Below are 20,204 nucleotides of genomic sequence, written 5' to 3'. Positions count from 1 at the left end.
TGGGTCTCTGGCTGCAGAAACTATCCCTCCAGTTTCTGGAAGCATAGATTGGTGAGGTGGCGCTAGAGTAAAGACTCTACCTACCGACGCAGAAGACGCCATAAGCGCAGATTCGATCACTGGGTTGGGAAGATCCCCTGGAGAATGAAATGAGAACCCACCCCAGTATTCTTGCTGGGAAAATTCCATGAACAGAGGAGCCTGGTGGGCAACAGTCTACAGGGTCACAAAGAGTCGGACATAACTGAGCACACACATAGATCACTGTAGAATCAGCGGCTCCTGCATCAAGGTTTTCCTGGAAAGGTCCAGAACTCTCTACTCTTTCTTTGCCCCAGGAAAATGAAGACTCAATGAGCTCTTCTTTCCGGCTATTGGCTCCTTCCTGCACCTACTCACGGCTGCCCCTGCAAAGCCCCCCGGGCAGCAGGTGGAGATCACAGGAGGATAGAGTGACTGCTGGGGCCCGGGGATGGCATCTTCCCTGGCCAAGGAGACTCTGCAGACGTGATGATCCTGGATTATCTGGGGATGGGGTAATGCCCGCAGACTACCTGGGTGGGGCCTGAACTGCAGTCACTGAGGTCTTTATAAGAACGAGGCGGGGGGAGAAAAGGTACAGAAGGGGGTGCAATGTGACCACTGAGGCAGAGACTAGGGCCGTGCAGCTGCAAGGCCACGAAAGCCAGCGGCCCCCGGGAGCTGCAAGAGGCCAGTTCCAGGGGCGGCACGGCCCTGCCAACATGTGGATTCCTGGCCTGCAGGCCCGTAAAGAAGAAATCTGGGCTGCTTGAAGCCACTAGGTTTGGGAGAATTTGTTCCATTGGAAGCTAATACAATCCTTCATTCTGTCTCCCACCAGTAATTCAAACAACTCCAAGAAGAGTCTCTCAAGCAGAAAGGGATAACTTCACTTTCATACTTTTTGTGTATGTTGGGGAGAGATGAGGGATATTGAGGTGGTTAGGCGGCGGAGAGCATTTTGGGGGTCAGCAGATACAAGCTATTATACATAGGAGGGATAGACCACGAAGTCCTACCGGATAACTAGAGAACTGGATTCAAAATCCGAGGATAAACCACAACAGAAAAAAGTACTTTTTGAAAGGAATGTATAACTGAACAGCAGAAATCAATACAACACTGTAAATCAACTGTAACTTTTTTAAAAAAGACCATTTTACCTGCTTACACGAATCACAAATATTCATTATAGAGGAGCTGAGTTATGACTCTTACAAAAAAGTGAAGAAAACAAATGATCAGCTGTAATCCGCTAACTCCATGATCCCAAGATAACCAACCAGTGTTAACATACGCAGGAATAGGTCTGTGCGGTTTTGTTCCCTGAAACAAAATCACTTCTGATGAAAATGCCGAGCGTCTGGTTTAAAGCTATGAAATGGGGTCTGTTAGGAGCCGTGAATGTAGAAGAGTCACATAATTCAAAGCAACGGTCGTGCTGTTCTAGAGACATGGAGAGTGATCTCCGGCTCTGTGGGTGTCACGGTAACAGCCAGCAAGCAGTCTCGACTCTCGGCTCTGATGCGCAGAAACTGCATAAAGCAAGTGACTCACCCAGCCGCTTCTTCCAAGGACCTTTCCAGGTCAGGCCAGACAGCAAGGCGAGTCCAGTGTATCCTGGAGACGCACAGAGGGTAAATGCGTCCCTCAGCCCACCTGGTGGCCGAGGTGGAGAGGAAGCTGGGACACCCGGGTCCCCTGCTGGGAAGGAGGGCAGGTCCCCGAAGGCGCCAGCCAGCCCCAGAGCCCGAATGGACAATGCGCTTCAGCACGAACTGTATTCAATACGGCTCCGAAAAGGAGATGGACTTATTTACCAAACAGAAGCATTCACAGACTTATGGTTGCTGAGAGAGGGGGGAAGGACCAGGGGAAGGACAGTTAGGAGCTATTTTAAGTGGATAACCAACGAGGTCCTATTGTACAGCACAGGGGACTCTGCTCAGGGTTACGTGGCAGCCTGGATGGGAGGGGAGTTTGGGGGAGAATGGAAACGTTGTGTATGGCTGAGTCCCTTCACTGTTCACCTGAGACGATCACAACGTTGTTAATCATCTACCCCTCAAAAAAGTAATAATATTTTCCTTTGCTTCTGAAAAAAAGGGAAGACGATACAGGCCTTCTTTTAAGAAGCTCCATTTACGAGGGGGAAATAAATACATATAAATAACTGCCATCGAGAGCAATAACCGTCAAGACAGGAGCAGATGCAGGATGTGGGAGGGAGGGGCGTCACCCAGAAAGGAGAGGTGAACGCTGTGAAATAAACGGGACTAATAATGGGCTGGGCTTCCCTGGTAGCTCCGAGGAAAAGAACCTGCCTGCCAATCCAGGAGATGCACGTTCGACCCCTGGGTCAGGAAGATCCCTGGAGAAGGAAGTGGCAGGCCACTCCAGTATTCTTGCCGGGAAGTCCCATGAACAGAGAGGCCTGGTGGGCCACAGTCCATGGGGTTGCAGAGTCACAGATGACTGAGCGACCAACCAAAAATAATCAAATATTAATGCTACTTATTTTTCACTGACTCGTTCAAGGCCAGCGCTGGAAGGAACCACCGTGATCACTTAGCACCCCCTCCCTCCGCCAACCACCAAATTTTCAAATGGAGCAGTGCTTGAATGAGATAACTTCTAGAATCCCTTTAAGCTCTAAATTTAACTTTCTCAGTACAAAGACCATAAGCTACTCATGAAAAGAGATTAATAGAAACTCAATGGCTGGCTGATTTTTAATTCCACTCTGACACAGAACGGCAGCCTGTTTTCCGAAGGCCTGGAAATCTCTGGAAGGCTCTGAGCCCTGGAGTGTATCCAGCACTGCAGGAGAAGCCCGTTAAGACACAGGGGGCTCCCGAGGCTACAGAGTGGGGTCGCATTCACAGAAAACGTGCCAGTTTCCTTGGGAGATCATTTTCCAAAGGACTCAGCTCCCCAGGCTGAGCCAGAGACGGACTGTGAAGTGCGGAGACGGCCCTCCCCTCGGGAGTCTCTGCATCCCCGCTCTGGGCCAGCAGGGCTCAGGTCTACTGGCCTCCATCAGTCATCACCCTTTACTCCGGAAACATTTCAAGCGCCTGCCCAGCTGGACAGCTTGTTTCTCTGAAGCAGGGGGTCCTTCCTACTCTGGAGTTGTGGGTGGCCTTCGTGAGGTCTGTAAACACCCAAAGGAACTGGAAGTGTTAGTCCCTCAGTCGTGTCTGACTCTGTGACCTTAGGGACTGTAGCCCGCCAGGCTCCCCTGTCCGTGGGATTCTCCAGGCAAGAATACTGGAGTGGGTAGCCACTCCTTTCTCCGGGGAATCTTCCAAACTCAGGGATCGAACCCAGGTCTCCTGCATTGCAGGCGGATTCTTTACTGTTTGAGCCACCAGGGAAGCCTGTGAACACCCCAAACTGCCTGCAAATGGGTTTGCGTGCAACCATCTCTTCCAAGAGGGTCCACAGCTCTCAGCAGAGTCTCCGCAGGACTGTGAGCCACAGATGTTTAAGGATGCTTTTATCCTTGCACTTTTGTCTTAAATATGAACCCAAGTGCCCTGGGTGTGCGCTCACGAACCTGTGTGCATTCTCAAGCTCCAGGAACCTCTGGGAGACAGCACACATGCTAACAAGCTTTCGACGCCCACATTTAAAAAAATAATTTTTTAAAACAAAATGTCATCCCCAGGACACGTAAAACTGAATCAGCCAAGACAAAAAAACTTCAAAAAAATCAATTATCCATTTAGTCACTGTGAAAATCTATCTTAAAACCCAGAGTCTCCGGGAACATCAAAGCTCTAGTTAAATTTTTAATAAACCATGAAGGCAAGTGTTAAAGAAGGGACCTTTTCAAAGGTAGGTTGGTGACAGAGAAGCTCTTGAGACGGTGCTCATCAAAGGGGATGAAGCTGCCAGAAGGTGCTGGTGGGTGTGTGAATTTTCCTTTGGACTGAAGTCAGGAGCTTGAGACTCTGGGATTGGGCCCCACTGGAGTCTTGGGAAGCACATCTATTTATATTTAGATCTTTATTCTTTTTCAACTGGTTAAACAAGGAATCTTACGTGAAAGCCACTAACTACTGTGACTGCAAAGACAGCATAAGCATAATTCTCTTCTCCAAGGATTGAGAAGTGAACCCAGAATGCTCTTCTCCAATAACGTGTTCAACCTGTTAACTCCAACCTGCAGTTAACAGGTTGAACATGTCTGTAGAGGTTTGGGCACTGCCCTCTGCAGAGTCCTTAGTCTCCCAGTGGGCTCGTCAAGATACTGGGGGTGTGGGACTTCCTCAGAGGTCCAGTGGCTACGACCGTGCGTGCCCAAAGCAGGGGAGCCAGGTTCGGTCCGTGGTCAGGGAACTAGATTCTACATGCTGTAACTAAGGATCCTGCATGCTGAAATTAGGACCTGGCACAGCCAAACAAATAAATTAATTTCAAAATTAATTAATTAAAAATAATACTAGGGATGAGTGTGACCAGATCTTTCCACGGGGGCAAACCCACTTTGGTCAGATTTGTGCCTGGGGGTCCCACGTAAGATATCATCTCAATCCATACTGAATAGCAAGCACCAGGAAAACAATCAAAATAGCTGACTGTTTTGGGGCAAAATCTTGACTTCTATCCAAAGGGAAAAAGCCAAGAGGGAAATGAGAGGGAAACAGAGGCTGAAAATAAAAGGAGGCCAATCAGCCTATATGATCACAGGATAGACATTCCTAAGATCAGGATAGAAATACTTGAGGAAAATACTTCTCGTCTAGAGGAAAGCCTGAGCCTAAAAAGTAATTAGACACTTGGTCTTTCAACACATTTCATGTCTATACACACACAGATATATGTATATAGAGAGACAAACACACACACATATAAGGTTTTCCCAAGTGGTGCAGTGGTAAAGAATCCACCTGCCAATGCAGGAGACGCACGTTTGACCCTCGGTTGGAAAGATCCCCTAGAAGGCATGGCAACGCACTCCAGTAATCTTGCTTGGGAAATCCCATGGGCAGAGGAGCCTGGGGGGCTACAGTCCATGGGGTCACAAAGAGTCGGACACCACTGAGTGCCTGAGCACACACATACACATATACATATGTGTGTGTGTGCGTGTGTGTGTGCGTGTGTGCGTGTGTGTGTATACTGGAATACATAATATATTGAAATTTTCCCTTCTTTAAAAATGACCCCAAAAAATCTTCATTGCACAAGCAAAAGAATTTCAAGTTACCCCCCGAGGGATAAACTCGATTTGGCTGTGGCCTTTTCTCCCACAGACTGAAGCCAGAAGATAACAGTATTCACAAGGGCTTCAAGGAGAAATACGTGCCCCTGGCGAGCTCTGCCCAGAGCAGCCTTCCCTCCTGTGTTAGGGTAACAGGGTGCCATTATGAACTCTGCAAGGACTCACGTAATATATCACCTGGGGCTGCTCCCTGAACAAGGCTATCACTCAAACTTGAGCTTCAAAACTACGAAAGATGAATCAGAACGTTTCAGAATCCAAGACTGAATGAGTGAGGGGACTTCCCTGGAGGCCCAGTGGTTTAGAATCCACCTGCTGGTGCAGGTGGGGTATCCAACCCAGTCAGGGTACGAAGATCCCACACGCCTCGGGGCAACTAAGCCCACGCGCCAGAAACTACTGAGCCTATGCTGCAACCCAGACCCGGCACAACCAGAAACGAAGTTAAACAAATACTTTCAAAAGAAGATTGAAGGAATCAGGAGCATTATTAATGCTAATAACAGCTTCCACTTTCACATGCTCAGACGGCCCAACTACTGTATATACTGTGTATATACACATATAATCTTATTTATTTATCAAAATTAGTGTAGTTCACTTTGTAAAGAATAGCCCAGTCATCTCAGTCATAGCATTATCTCCACTTCATAGACGAGAACACTGAGATTCAGAGAGCTCAAGCCATTTGTCAAGATAAACTATCCCTGGTGGCTCAGATGGTAAAGCATCTGTCTACAATGTGGGGAGACTTGGGTTCGATCCCTGGGTCAGGAAGATCCCCTGGAGAAGGAAATGGCACCCCACTCCAGTACTCTTGCCTGGAAAATCCCATGGACTGAGGAGCCTGGTAGGCTACAGTCCATGGGGTCGCAAAGAGTCGGACACGACTGAGCGACTTCACTTCACTTCACTTCAGAGATGAAATCCTAAAATGTAACACAAGGGATTCCCCAGCATCCCTCAATTTGGCTTTTAATATCTTCTGTATGTTTATCTGTCTTTTCTAGTTATTCGATACAAAACATATTATTTTTTAAATAGAACACCAGCAAGTTTTTTTTCAATGAAAATAAATCCAAAGACATGAAACAAATTGGTTCAAAATGCTAAAAAGGAAAGATCGCAATGCAATCGGGAGGAACCTCTGTATTCTAAGTCAGTCACTAAAGGGATGTGCCTGTAAGCTTAAATCATACATAACACAGGACTTTTCTGATGGCCCAGCAGTTAAGATTCTGAGCTTCCTCTGCAGGGAGTGCAGGTTATTAATCTGCCTGGCCCATCTTTGGGAACCCTGCGTCTCAGGTGATGAGCATCCTGACCAGGCTCACCTGTGAACGACTGTAAGGAGGAGAAAGGGACACATCCCCCCGGAGGCTGACCGGAACCAGGAAACAAATGCTCGCCCTTACTCTCTCCCCTTTCAGTATAAAAGAAGCCTGAATTCTAACTCAGGCAAGATGGTTCTTTGGGACATGAGTCCACCCTCCTCCTGGTTTGCTGGTTTCCTGAATAAAGTTGCTATTCCTTGTCCCAACAACTCACCTCTTGATTTATTGGCCTGCCGTGCAGTGAGCAGTACAAACCTGGACCTGGTAACGACAGGGATATCTCCGAAAGATGCCCCCAGGAAGGAAGCAGGTAAGACAAACATCAGTGAAAAACGATACTGAATTCAATACTTTAACAGAGCATCAGGGGGACCTGCCTGGTGGTCCGGTGGTTAAGAACTTGCCCTTCAGCGCAGACGATGTCGGTTTGATCCCTAAGCCCGCGTGCCACAACTAAGACCCAGTGCAGCCAGAAATAAACAAACATTTTTTAAAAATTTAAAGCTTTAAGAAAAGCCAGAGATATTCCATGTTTACGAGAGGCAACAGCTAATGAATCTGTGCCCAAATAACTTGGTATCCAATATGCGAAGAAAGGAACTCAGAGGTGGACACTACAGTGAAATTGTCTGCAGTAACTGGAACAGGAAGTTGGAAGATACGATGACCAATCCGGAGCCAGCATCCCGAAAGAGAAACTCAGGAGAGATTGGCGCTCCCTCCCCGACAGCCCCCTGGAGCAGGGGTCCCCAGCCTCCGGCCAGAGACGGGCACCTGCCGTCAGATCAGCACAGCCCTAGATTAGACATAAAGTGCACAAGAAACGCGGCGCACTCGAATCATCCGCAAACCATCCCCATTGCCCGGTCCATGGAAGAACGGTCTTCCGCTAAACCGGTCCCAGGTGCCGAGAAGGCTGGGGACCACTGGAGAAAGGACCCGCACCACGGCTGCCCAAGCCCCTCTTCAAGTCGCCGAGCCGACAGAGATGCGCCCCCTGCGGACGCTCGCGCGGGCTCTCACCTGGGATGTTGTGGATGGTGATGGCCAGGATGAGCAGCGCGATCCGCCTCCAGCTGCTGCCGCTGGGCTGCGCCGCACTGCCCCGAGGCGGCCCGGGGGCGGCGGGGCCCTCCGCGAGGTCGGCGGCCACGGCCCTCTTCCTCTGATACGCCTCGCCGTTCTCACTCTTGTCTGAGCAGAAGAGAGGGACATAAAGAGAGAGCCGTTAGAAAGAAGGCACGTCAGGATTCGGACCAGCAGCGGCGAGGGGGAGCTTGCGCTACCGGACGAGGTCTATTTCCTCACTTCCTAATGGTCTGTACATGCAGCCATCTGGTCCTCCACGCCTTCATTCATTACTCTGTTCTTAGGGTCAGATTTTCCCAAATACTCATGGTTTCCCAAATGCCCAGATTATCCCAAATATCCATGGGTGATTTATCTGATTCCTAATGGAGGCAAACTGCCCGGCTCTGAAATACGGGAGAGCAAGACGGAGACAGAGAATACAGGCTGCGGTTCGCAGCCCCTTACCTATCAGGGAAGCTTCCTGGGGAGGAGGGTCTTGATCAAATCTTAAACCCGCAGTGGCACAAATGGAAAGGAGAGTCTCTCCATCATCTGAGCCTGCAGACCCTGACACGGATGATGCAGACAGGCCATCAGGTCCCGTCGTTGGGATGTCCACCGTGAGCAGGAAGGCCCAACAGCCCAGTTTTCATCGAACCCGAGTCCCCTGCACTGGCAGGCGGATTCTGACCCGCTGCTCCACCGGGGAAGGCTAGGACCATCTTTCTTGCCTCCGATATTAGATCATCTTTGTGTGCCTATGCACAGGTGTGTGCTTCTCAGCACACCTCGTTTTTGTTTTTTTTTTTAATTGTTGACAATACCTGACAACTCAGGCTACAGAGACTTGTCCTGGAACTGAACAAAACATGTGGGATTTTAAGTCCATAAACACCAAAGACACAAGCAACCAGACCTGAGTGCAGGAGGAAGCTATGCAGTGATGGGGGCACTCAGCTGTCTCTGGGGCCGGTCAGTGGACACCCCGGACGCCCAGACTCCCCTCTGAACACACAGCCCCAACAGGGATGCTCTCTGGTGGGAGTTGATAGAGACAAAATAAAACAAATAACTCTTCCCTTTTGGATTTTCATAACTTCAGGAAGGACAGATGGTTGGACACGGACCACACCCTCGAATCAAAGGGACAGAAGTGCACTGTCCCAAACAAGCACGGGGGGCCCACGCTCATTCCTGTCCCCGTCACAGAAGGATCCGACTCTGGGTCTCCTGCAAGGGACGCACAGACAGCAGTGGAGCCGGGGGCCTCGTGAGCAAATTCCAGCACCAAACACGTGTGTGACAGGAACGTCGAGAGGTGTAAAGTCTGATGAACCGAGACGAGGATGCACCGAGACGAGGATGCACGCCTAGCCTCGGGGTCCTCGCCGAAGTGTGAGCGCGGCTGTGGCTGCCTCTCACTGGTGGGAAACGGGAGGGTGCAAGCGCCTGATGTGCTGGGAAAGGTAAATAAGCCAGCATTTGATAACAGCCGCTAATGAGCCTGCAACGAGGAACATTAGTCCAGATAAATCATCGCCGAGAGGAGGGGTGCGTCCCCAGCTGTGAATGTTCTCGCCTCTCCTGGGAAGGCTGGTTAAATCTTCACACTCTGTCTAGTAAGATGCCAGCACCGCGGATGAAGGGTGACCCCTTAACAGAGGCAACAGCTGAGCCCGGCGTGGGATTAGGGGTCGACCCGTGAGATTTCCTGGGAGAGGAGAGGTCTGGGCACTTTTCAAGGAGGATTCGGCAAAGGGGAAGGACGTTTTGCGGAAGAAACAGCCAATGTCGGGTTTAGGAATGAAAAACCTCACCAGTGACATGGGGGGTAATACTGAACACTTAGTCTCAACAAATCCTCCTTCCTTCCAAAAGCCCCATGAGGTAGAGACGATCCCCTTCAACAAACGAGGAATTTAAAGAACAGAGAGGTAGAGCACCTGGTTCCAAGTCCCGAGCCCATCTTGGGTGCAGGAGTCAAGCTGGGTCCTTTGCCTCCAGAAGCCACCTCTTAACCAGGGCCCTGCGGCTGACTGGGAGCCAGGGGTGGCGTGGTGACCTACCCCTTTGCTCGCAAGAGTGTGTGTTAGTCGCTCAGTCATGTCCGACTCTTTGCGACCCCATGGACCGCAGCCCACCCCCAGGCTCCTCTGTCCCTGGGATTCTCCAGCCAAGAATACTGGAGTGGGTTGCCATTCCCTTCTTCAGGGGATCTTCCCAACCCAGGGATCGAACCTGGGTCTCCTGCATTGCAGGCAGATTCTTTACCATCTGAGCCACCAGGGAAGTCCAAAAGCATAGCAAAGCCAGTCACCGCAGTGACATTTAGGAACTTAAAATCCAAGACACTTAAGTTCAGAGAGACCCAGTGAGCTTGTATCACCAGCGGCAGAAAAGGCTCCGTGGAAACCCCTTTTCTATAATCACTCCCGCTCGTCGACAAACCTGAAACCGTGAAGACACTATTTGTTAACCCGTTAGATCTACTATTTTAAGTATAAAGCCGCTGTCCATAGGATATATTTATTAACACCAAGCCAGGGACACTGGGTTACAATCCTTTAAGGAAGGTGGAAAGACTTCAAAGTTGCCCATCATCAAAACCCATTGTTTTAAAAATTTAAACTCGAGCATCTACGCATCCACACCGAGAAGGGGCCCAAGGCCGGGGTTCAGCCTGCCGCCCTGCTCTTCATCCTTCCGGGGTAGCACCCCGATGCTAAATGTGAGAATGAGGACCACAGGGAACAGACAGACCAGACCAAGGCTCCTTTTCCCAGCTGAATCACGAGGTGACTTTATTACACACACTTTGTCCCCTGCTTTCTTCTCCCCCAAACAAGGGACGTGATGCTTGTACCAACACACCGTACTGTACAGCAAAAACAGAGCCGGGGCTGGTGGGCACAAGCTGGGGAAATTGCGGGGAGAGGAGATAAGCCCCCTCCCCTCGGGGTGTGACCTCCTCCCCCGTGAAAGGGCCTGATGTCCTCAGATCACAGGCTCTGAATCACTTTCCATCACCGATGCTTTAGAAACTAAGGTGGGACTTCCTATCGCCTTTCCAGTAAAAAAAAAAAAAAAAAGTACAAGGACGATTTTGGAACAATGAGTCCTTACGGATTCAAGGCCCTCAGACAGATTTCATCTTGCTAGATAAATGCCACGGTAACCTTCATTTCGTCCCCCATGGGCCCAGACTCAGCAGGGACAGGATGTTTGCCGCCTCTGTGATGATGTAACTGACCAAATCCATCAATAACAGGCCCAGAGATGGACGTTCGGCCACCGGAGAGTAAAAGGAACACTAATTAATAGATCAACAGCCACAAGAGCTTTAGGAATGTCCCTAAGATATTACTGGAGATGATCTGGTTGAATTAGCACAAGTGGGCAAATTCTCATCCGCTAAACACAGAAAGCTTCAGGTCCCTGGAAGGAACTCCTTCTCCCTAAATCCTTGCTGTGCTATGCCTGTGTTAAGTCATGTCCGACTCAGCGACACTGTGGCCTGTAGCCAGCCAGGCTCTGCTGTGCAGGGGATTTTCCAGGCAATAACACTGGAGTGCTCTGCCATTTCCTCCTCCAGAGGATCTTCCCCACCCGGGGACTGAACCGCGTCTCCTGCATTGGCAGGTGGATTCTTTACCGCTGAGCCACCGGAGAAGCCCTCGTGGGTTATCCATTTTAAATACAGCAGTGTGTATGTGGCTTACACATCTTAGTAAACAGTTTCATATTCCACTTGTTTCATTTAAAACCTCAGAAATATTTCCTAAATGCCGTAGCCTCTGGGACTCTAGTTTTTAATGGCTGCAGGGCATTTTTGTTTAGTCCCAAGTCTATCCTTTTCCTTTTTTATTTAAGTTTGAGTCATTGCTCTTTGTTCCCCGGATGTTAAAAGGCGCAGTGCTTCCCCCTCGCCACATGGGGGCGTACTCCTCCAGCTCCCTTCCATCCAGCCCAGGAAAGTTCCTCCTTCACTGCAGGCACTAACTCTCTTTTCCAGCTTCACGGTTCATACATACCCCTGGATCACGTTAAAGGGCTGGCCTACCCCAGGAGGCAGAGCAAGTGAGGAAAAGCTCCTACTGCTGGGACTTCCCTGGCGGTCCAGTGGTTAACACCCCGGCTCCCAATGCAAGGGGCCCAGGGTTCAATCCCTGGTCAAGGAACTGGATCCCACACGCTGCAACTAAGACCTGGTTCAGCCAAATAAATAAATAATATTTAAAAACAACAACAACAACTCCTACTGCAAACGGTGGTAGGTGGGGAATCTCCGTGCAGAAGATCCTTAAACATCCCGGTGCTTACTCGCTTGCTCATAAATTACTCCTGGCCAACAACTGGTTTCCTGAAATTGAACTGCAACGGAGATGCGATGTGTCACATGCCTTCCACAAATGCAAATGCAAGAGAGATGCATTTGAAAATAAACCAGAGAAGATTCCTTTCACTGACCCAGGGCTTCCTCTCCATCTTTCAGTAAGTACCACCTCTTCAGGCTAACTTCTGCTTCCATTTCCAAAGAAAGGAGAGACGGCCTTGGAGATGGAGCGATAAACCAAACAGACTCATTCCTGGTTTTTGATCGTGGCGGGGAGGAAGAAAGTCCTGGTGGTTTCAGGGAGAAAAAAAGGATTTTCAAATGCACAGGAAGATTTTGACCCTTCAACATTTCGCCTTCAGTGGCGTCTTTGGAGCCTGTCGGGCACCTGAAAGGTGACTCAGCTGTGAGGAACGGGGAAGGTGGGTGTGCTGCAGATGGGTGACAGAATGCAGTCTATCGCTGATCAAGAGACAAGAGGAAACGGAAGGAAAAAAGATGCTCATGCCTTTCCTGGAAGAAATTCCTTACACGCTCACTCACCCAGGACTGTCTTTAGATCGCCCAGAACCCCACAGAAATAGCGTCACATCGGCTGCAAATGTAAAGTCCCAGCGTAAAACTAGGATGTCATCAATTTAATACATTTAATGGTTTTAACTGGTCAAGGCAGGGCTGGTTAGCCATTCAATCCATCCTGCCATTGGGCAAGGACCCCCCAGTACAAACTCTCCTCCCAATAACCTCATTTCTAAAGATACAAGTAGTCTTAAGCAACCTTGGAAAACCTACAAGAATACAGAAGAAAATTGAAATCACATTAACTGAAAAAAAATTTTTTTTGAGTTCGCTGTATTTCCTTCCACACTTTTTCAAGTGGTTTGACGTAACTGGGGTGATCACATTATACAACAGCAGACTATTTTTATTCCCACTGAACACAACACAAACATTTCCCCCATATGATTAAAAACCCTTAGAAGTATTTCAAGCGGTACAAATTACTGTTCACCTTCTCAAACCACTGGGCATTTAGGCTATTCCTAAATTTTTCTTTTCCCTAAAAATATCACTGCAGAACCTTTAACCTATATAAACAATCAGCAATTTGAACCAAATTCCCAGAGGCTGAACTTCTGATCCAAGGGCCTTGACGGGTTGGTCTAACTAATTTCCGGAAAGGCCACTCCATTTATAGTCTTCTGAGCAGGGTCTGCAAGTTTTCATCATGCCGTTTTTTTTCAGTCAGCCTGAGTATTTTTCATTTAAAAATAAATGTATCCATTTATGGGGGAAATGACATTTCCCCTCTGACTGCAAATCAAAGTGGATATTTCTTATAGCTCCACGCATATTACTTTCCTCCTTTGTGCAAGGTCCTCTGTTCAGAGGAGTCTCTTTAAGGAATGTGAATAGGATTAGACAATTCCTCAGAGACATGAGCAATTTTCCTGTGATCCACTTATGTGTGTCAGTGAGTAATGGATGGAGCTGGGAGCAGCGGGTATTATTATAAATCAGACAAAAGGATCCAGTTGGTCACACTGAAATTTCAGCCTCCACTTAATAAATTCCTTTTTGACATTCCTCAGGACAGAAAAGTGCCCTTAAGAAAAACTGCTGGATAAAACCACAGTCCAGCAAAATGCATGCACCTCTATGCTCATAGCGACACTAGCCGCAATAGCCAGGACACGGAAACCACCAGAATGCCCATCAGCGGAGGGGTGCGTACAGAGACTGTGGCACATATACGCGATGGAGTATTACGCAGTCGCTAAAAAGAACGAAATAAAGCCATTTGCAGCAACACAGACAGACCTGGAGATCATCATCCTGAGTGAAGTCAGACAGAGAAAGACAAATAGCACCTGATGTCACTAATGTGTGGGGTCTCAACCAGGACACAAACGAATGTTCTTATGAAACAGAACCAGACTCCCAGACGTGAGACAGCAGACCAGTGGTTGCCAGGGTGGTGGTGCGGCAGGGCGGATGTATTAGGGACTTGGGATTAGCAAGTGGAGACTATTATACAGAGAATGGACAAACAACAAAATCCTACTGCAGAGCACAAGGAACTGTATTCAGTAACCTGTGATAAAATAAAACAGAAAAATATGCAAGAGGATGTATATATATACCTACACATGCGTATATATATATCTACATATGCATATATATGTTTAACTGAACCACTTTCCTGTTCAGCAGAAATTAAACACAACACTGTAGATCAACTATACCTCAACAACAAACAGTTTAAAGAGGCCGCTAGCAACGTTCTAGCACAGCTTTGGGTGCTGCTGCTGCTAAGTCGCTTCAGTCGTGTCTGACTGTGGGGCCCCATAGACGGCAGCCCACCAGGCTCCTCCATCCCTGGGATTCTCCAGGCAACAATACTGGAGTAGGTTGCCATTTCCTTCTCCAAGATTTGGGTGCAATGTGAACATTTTCATTGAGTTGCCACAAACCTTCAATTTATTAAAAAAAAAAAAAGCAGTATCTGCAAAGTTCAATAAACAAAGTTCAATAAAACAAGGTCTTCCTGTACAGCAAGAATATTTCGTGTAGACAGGACCCTTTCGAGAGCTTCTGGATTTAGCAAATAAAAAGGGTGCTGCTCAGCTGCAAATGAATTTCAGATAAAACAAAACCTTTCAGTATAAGTATATCCCAAATACTGCAGGGGGTATACTTATGCTAAAAAGTTCTCATTGTTGATCTGAAAGTTGGTTCTGACTGGGTATCTTGTATTTTAACCTACAGTCCCATCTGTGCCCAATTTTGGGCCCGAGTTCCAGGTCAGGGAGAAATTGCGCCAAATGTGACTGCACTCTCCTCTGAAAGCGGCCACATGTTTGTCTCAGCGAGAAATCTTTCAAGGATGTGCTACGTGGGTCGTGTATAAGTCAGGATAGGAAAAGATTCCATGAGAGACCAAGCAAGCTTCATGGAAAGATCACTGAAGTATTTATTATGCTTAGTTACTAACCTTTAGGCAGAGACACATCTGGAGTTTAAGAAACATGGTGACCACCTTAATCGGGGCTCGGATGGTAAAGAATCCACCTGCAACGTGGGACACTCGGGTTCGATCCCTGGGTCAGGAAGATCCCCTGAAGAAAGGAATGGCACCCCAGTCCAATATTCTTGCCTGGAGAATTTCATGGACAGAAGGAACCTGGAAGGCTATAGTCCATAGAGTTGCAAAGAGTCAGACACGACCGAGAAAAACCTTATTTACAACCTTAGTAACTATGATAGATATATCTCCATTTATCATTCTAATAACCCACAGTCCACAGGAGATCAGAGGCTCTGTGCTGTGTAAGAAGGCTGACTAGACCCCTTGTCTTTTAAGCCTGCACATTTCCCCAGGCACTGGAAGTCATCCATGCCTTAGCTTTGATGCTTATGAATAAGCAATTGCTTTGCTACAATGGGGAAACAAATAGGTCTGCATAATTGGTAAAAAATTAAATGTACATCAGAAGAAGAAATGGGTTCTCTATTAGCTAAGGATTTCTCATCCTATTAAGCAAACCACCCACTAAAACACTGCTTGTTCCAAATAGCTAAGTATGATAATAACTTCTACTCTGCGTCAGTGGAGCTTGGATCTCCAATAAGATTAAAATGTCCACCTACCAGGTCAGCGCCTCTATTTTATAAAGGGACAGACGACTGTTTCATCAACATGAGCTCATCTCTGGTGAATTAACTGTTCGCTAAAAAATAAACCCCAAGTGGGCTCCAGAACCATCGCTCCTTGTCTGTAGTTGACCCAACACACTGTGTTCAGGGCAAACTCCCTGGCGGGGAAAGGACCATCATGGCTTTTGGGGGATCCATCAGCAAGGAGACATTTGATTCCAAAGAGCTCCAGACCCCTCTTTGGAGAAGGGCTTCCCTAGTGGCTTGGATGGTAAAGAATCTGCCTACAATGTGGCAGATCCAGGTTGGATTCCTGGGTCAGGAAGATCCCCTGGAGAAGGGAATGGCTACCCACTCCAATATTCTTGCCTGGAGAATTTCAAGGACAGAGGAGCCTGAAGGTCTACAGTCCATGGGATCACAAAGAGTCAGACACAGCTGGCGACTAAACACCACATTAGAGAAAGGGCATTTTGGAGAACTTTGCACATCTTGGAGAAGAAGGTTTAGGAGAGCTCTGCAAAGGACCCTCAGCCTCTCTGGGAAAGATTGTGGCTCCTCCCTGGTCTTGCTGCTGCTGCCGCCAAGTCGCTTCAGTCGTGTCCGACTCTGTGCGACCCCATAGACGGCAGTCCACCAGGCTCCCCCGTCCCTGGGATTCTCCAGGCAATACCACTGGAGTGGGTTGCCAGTCTTACGTGGTTATAAATACCAGGTCTAGAAGGAGGCATCCAAACGCGCAGCATCTATTTCAGGGCTTGTGTTCAACTGCTACTGTGAGCTTCATAGTCACTAGGCTCCCTTTCACCTTTGACAGAAGGCTGCTCTGCCATCCCCTCTAACTCTGAGAATAAAGACTCCCAGCTGAGATCACTGTACCTCCAAGTGCGGAATGAACACCATCCAGAGCTGTGCATGGGGGCGGCTCTTAAAAGATGACTCCAGGACCCCCTCCTGGTAGCTACTGAGTTAGAGCCCCTGGGAGAAGGGCCCAGGAGTCTGCATTGCACAAGCCACACAGCCCCTCCAGGCTCACCCCAGCGTAACTCTGATACAGACGGCGTTCTAAACATGGATGGTTTAGGGACTTCACTGGTGGTCCCGTGGTTAAGACTTTGCCTTCCAATGCAGGGGGTGTGGTTTTGATCCCAGGTTGGGATCCCACGTGCCTCTTGCCCAAAAAAATCCCCATAAAACAGAAGCAGTGTTGTAGAAAATTCAATAAGGACTTTAAAAATGGTCCACATCAAAAATAAAATTTAAGTAAAAAAAGGATAACAAGGAATTATGAGGGGGGTTCGGACCAGGGGTTGAGCAACCTCTCAACAGAGGAGCTTACTAATCAGGAGGAAATTCCAGGAGACGATGGACATACTGGAAGCCAGCGGCACTGGATCAGCAGACAAAGTCCCTTTCCTGGGGGAGAGGATGTAGGTTCATCACAAAGAATATCCTCCCAAGGAGAGCCTGCATGGGGCAGAAGCTCCTGCACTCTTCTGGGTGGAGAAGGGTCCCTGTGCCGGCGTAACCTATGAGGCTGGAAGGGTGAAGCTGTATCAAGGCCCTCCAAGGACATCCATGGGTTAGTTGGGCTCATTTCCAATCAGCATGGGCTTAGCAATTAGCATTACATTGAGAGGCACATAATTTACACATTATGGAAACGCAGCTAAATGTCTGTCTCTAAAGGTCTTGTTTTCCTAATCAGGTAAATATTTCCCCAGCAGAATTTCCATGCTATTAATCTGCTCAAGAAACATTTCAGACAGAGGGCAGGGGTAAACTTCAGCACAGCTACCCATGCTGTTAGGAAAAAGAAAACCAGTCTCCCAAGATCAGGGTCCCACTCTCTCACCCCGGGTGTTTGCAGGGCACGTTGTGTGACAGCGAAGTTCTGCAAAGTTTGACTTGCGGGTGGAAGGTGGACCGTGGAAAGAAAAACCTGCCGGCATGGCTGGGGGAGGCGCGAGGGGGACGCTCCTGGCCGATCTGGTGTGAGTTTGCGAGTTCCGTCATCGCCTCCCCACTCTCCAGATCAGCAAAAGTGACCAGGACGCACGAGCCGCCTGTTTCTCGGCCAGGATGATCGGGGAAGAAAGCTACCAGGGCTGTGGGGCCTCTGGACTCTCCTTTTCAGCACACGCACCTGTGTGTGTCCGTGTGTGGAGGGTGGGGTGGGGCGGTGTGCCCATGTGTGAGAGAGAGAGACAGCAGTGTGCTCACCCCAGATGAGCACCATGGTTTTGCTCCGAGGCGCTCTAACAGTCTCTCTCAGTCCTTAGGGCAGCGAGTGGTCCCCATCCTTTCTCGCACCAGGGACCACTTTCATGGAAGACGACCTTTCCACTGACCCTGGGGTGGGGGTAGCGGGGATGGTTTCAGGACGATTCAAATGCATCACATTTATTGTGCTCTGCATTCCTATCATTATTACAGCAGCTCCCCCTCAGCTCATCGGGCTTTAGATCCCGGAGGGTGGGGACCCGTCTTAGGGAACTGTCAACCAAAGAAAAGAACGCATGGTGGGTGTGGGCAGCCAGGGATGGGGCGGACACAGGCTGAGTCGCTGGCTGAAGGCACCCAGGCCTCCAGGAGCTGCCCACCAAGGAGACAAGACGGCAGGGGGGCGCACCCACAGCAGGCGCTCCAGCATTCTCCTCTTTTCTCGCCCCTCCCGGCTTCTCTCTGCCCCTTCTTCTCCGAGCTAACGACACAGAGGACTCTCGGCGTCACTGGGCACGGAGGATGTGAGAGGAATGGGGCTGGGGGACCAGATGAGATTCGGCTCACTCGCTTTCAAGGAGCCAGTTCCTGGGCCACCCAAGTCCTCATCCCGGTCCCACCATGTCCTGGTTCTACACCTTCAGGGACATCGCTCGGTACCTGGGGACCTCAGTCTCCATCTCCATGTGGGGATGCTAACGCTGCCCGCCCCGAAGGTCAGATGAGAGGAGATGGGTGTGGGCCCCCCCGCGGGCACACAGCAACGACAACGCAAAACCCATCCATCTCAGCAGCTCCCACGGTGAACTTGTATTCCATTTATAACAACATGAAAGAAAGGTTAATGGCGTGGCTAGCATACCTAGCCCATCCTTCACTTAAATCGCCAAAAGCAGGAGGTTCGTAGTGAAGGCGGAAGAAATTAGATTATAATCGAACCCGGTGCAGAATTTTCAAGCACCGTCCAACCCCAACGCCCCACACCCACAAAGCAGAAGCAGGCCACGACTGTAATATGAACGTTTCAAAATTCCACAGTTGCGCTGACATTTTCAACTTTCAGGAAAGACCATGTACCTCTAAAGACAAGAGGAACTTTCCATCAATAAAAGGAGCAGGCCGGTGCCCTTCAAGATACCGTCAATCTTTCTTGGAACTACAAAGCAACATTTTTTTTTTCTTTCATTTAAAAAAAAAATAGTTACTGATCTAACGCAGTTTACTTAGGTTAACAGTGATACCAGTTTTCACTTCCTAAAAAAATTTATGACAGTCAAGGAGATGGGAGCAAAGTACGTCACTAGCATACCTGTTTATGATCCAGAGAAAGCTATGATATGTAGACAGACAGACAGACATAGACAGATAGCCAGACAGGCAGAAGTGAAAGTGAAAGGCGCTCAGTCGTGTCTGACTCTTTTCGACGCCATAGACTATACAGTCCATGGGATTCTCCAGGCCAGAATACTGGAGCGGGCAGCCTTTCCCTTCTCCATGGGAGCTTCCCAACCCAGGGATCGAACCCAGGTCTCCTGCATTGCAGGCAGATTCTTTACCAGCTGAGCCACAAGGGAAGCCCAAGAATACTGGAGTGGGTAGCCTATCCCTTCCCCAGCAGATCTTCCCAACCCAGGAATCGAACCAGGGTCTCCTGCATTGCAGGCGGATTCTTTACCAACTGAGCTATGAGGGAAGCCTCAGACAGGCAGACATACATATATAAATATACATGTGATCTATGTAATATAAATAAATAATATTCTGATGCTATTTCATTAAACCATTATATTTGCATTTTCAGATTTAATTTCATACATATATATATAAATATTCTGTTGTTATTATTGTTGTTTAGTTGCTAAGTCGTGTCCAACTCTCTGTGACCCCGTGGACTGAATCTTGCCAGGCTCCTCTGTCCATTCAGCTCTGAGGGACTGCTCTGAAGAGGTAAGGGAGAAGTCAGGATACACAGAAAACAAAACTAAACAAAAACAGGTAGTCAGAACATCAAAAGACTAGTGTTAATTAAAGAAACGGAGAAGGCAATGGCACCCCACTCCAGAACTCTTGCCTAGAAAAATCCCATGGATGGAGGAGCCTGGAAGGCTGCAGTCCATGGGGTCGCCGAGGGTTGGACACAACCGAGCGACTTCACTTTCACTTTTCATGCACTGGAGAAGGAAATGGCAAAAGAAACAAGCAGACATCTCAAGCTAATGAATTCGGCGCTTTCCCCTGTATCGGAAGATGCAAGAGTCTGGCTCGTTGAAATCATGCCTCCGAGATGCACCTTCACTGTCTAGGGCCAGGGTCCCGCCTTTCTCCGTCCTACATC

General features: G+C 48.7%; 1 protein-coding gene across 4 annotated transcripts in view; it reads right to left on the bottom strand.

Moving 5' to 3' along the window:
* The window catches only part of SLC39A11 (solute carrier family 39 member 11), a 281,978-nt gene that overhangs the window by 95,422 nt on the left and 166,352 nt on the right, over window positions 1–20,204 (bottom strand). For all 4 annotated transcript variants that reach the window (XM_005694468.3, XM_005694469.3, XM_018063902.1 and 1 more), the window contains exon 6: window positions 7,609–7,779. In XM_005694468.3, the coding sequence (XP_005694525.2) occupies window positions 7,609–7,779 (171 nt within the window). The remainder of the gene's footprint in view (window positions 1–7,608; window positions 7,780–20,204) is intronic.

This window comes from Capra hircus, chromosome 19, assembly GCF_001704415.2.
Source record: "Capra hircus breed San Clemente chromosome 19, ASM170441v1, whole genome shotgun sequence".
Taxonomy (NCBI): Eukaryota; Metazoa; Chordata; class Mammalia; order Artiodactyla; family Bovidae; genus Capra; species Capra hircus.
This window is presented reverse-complemented; position numbering and strand designations above follow the sequence as displayed.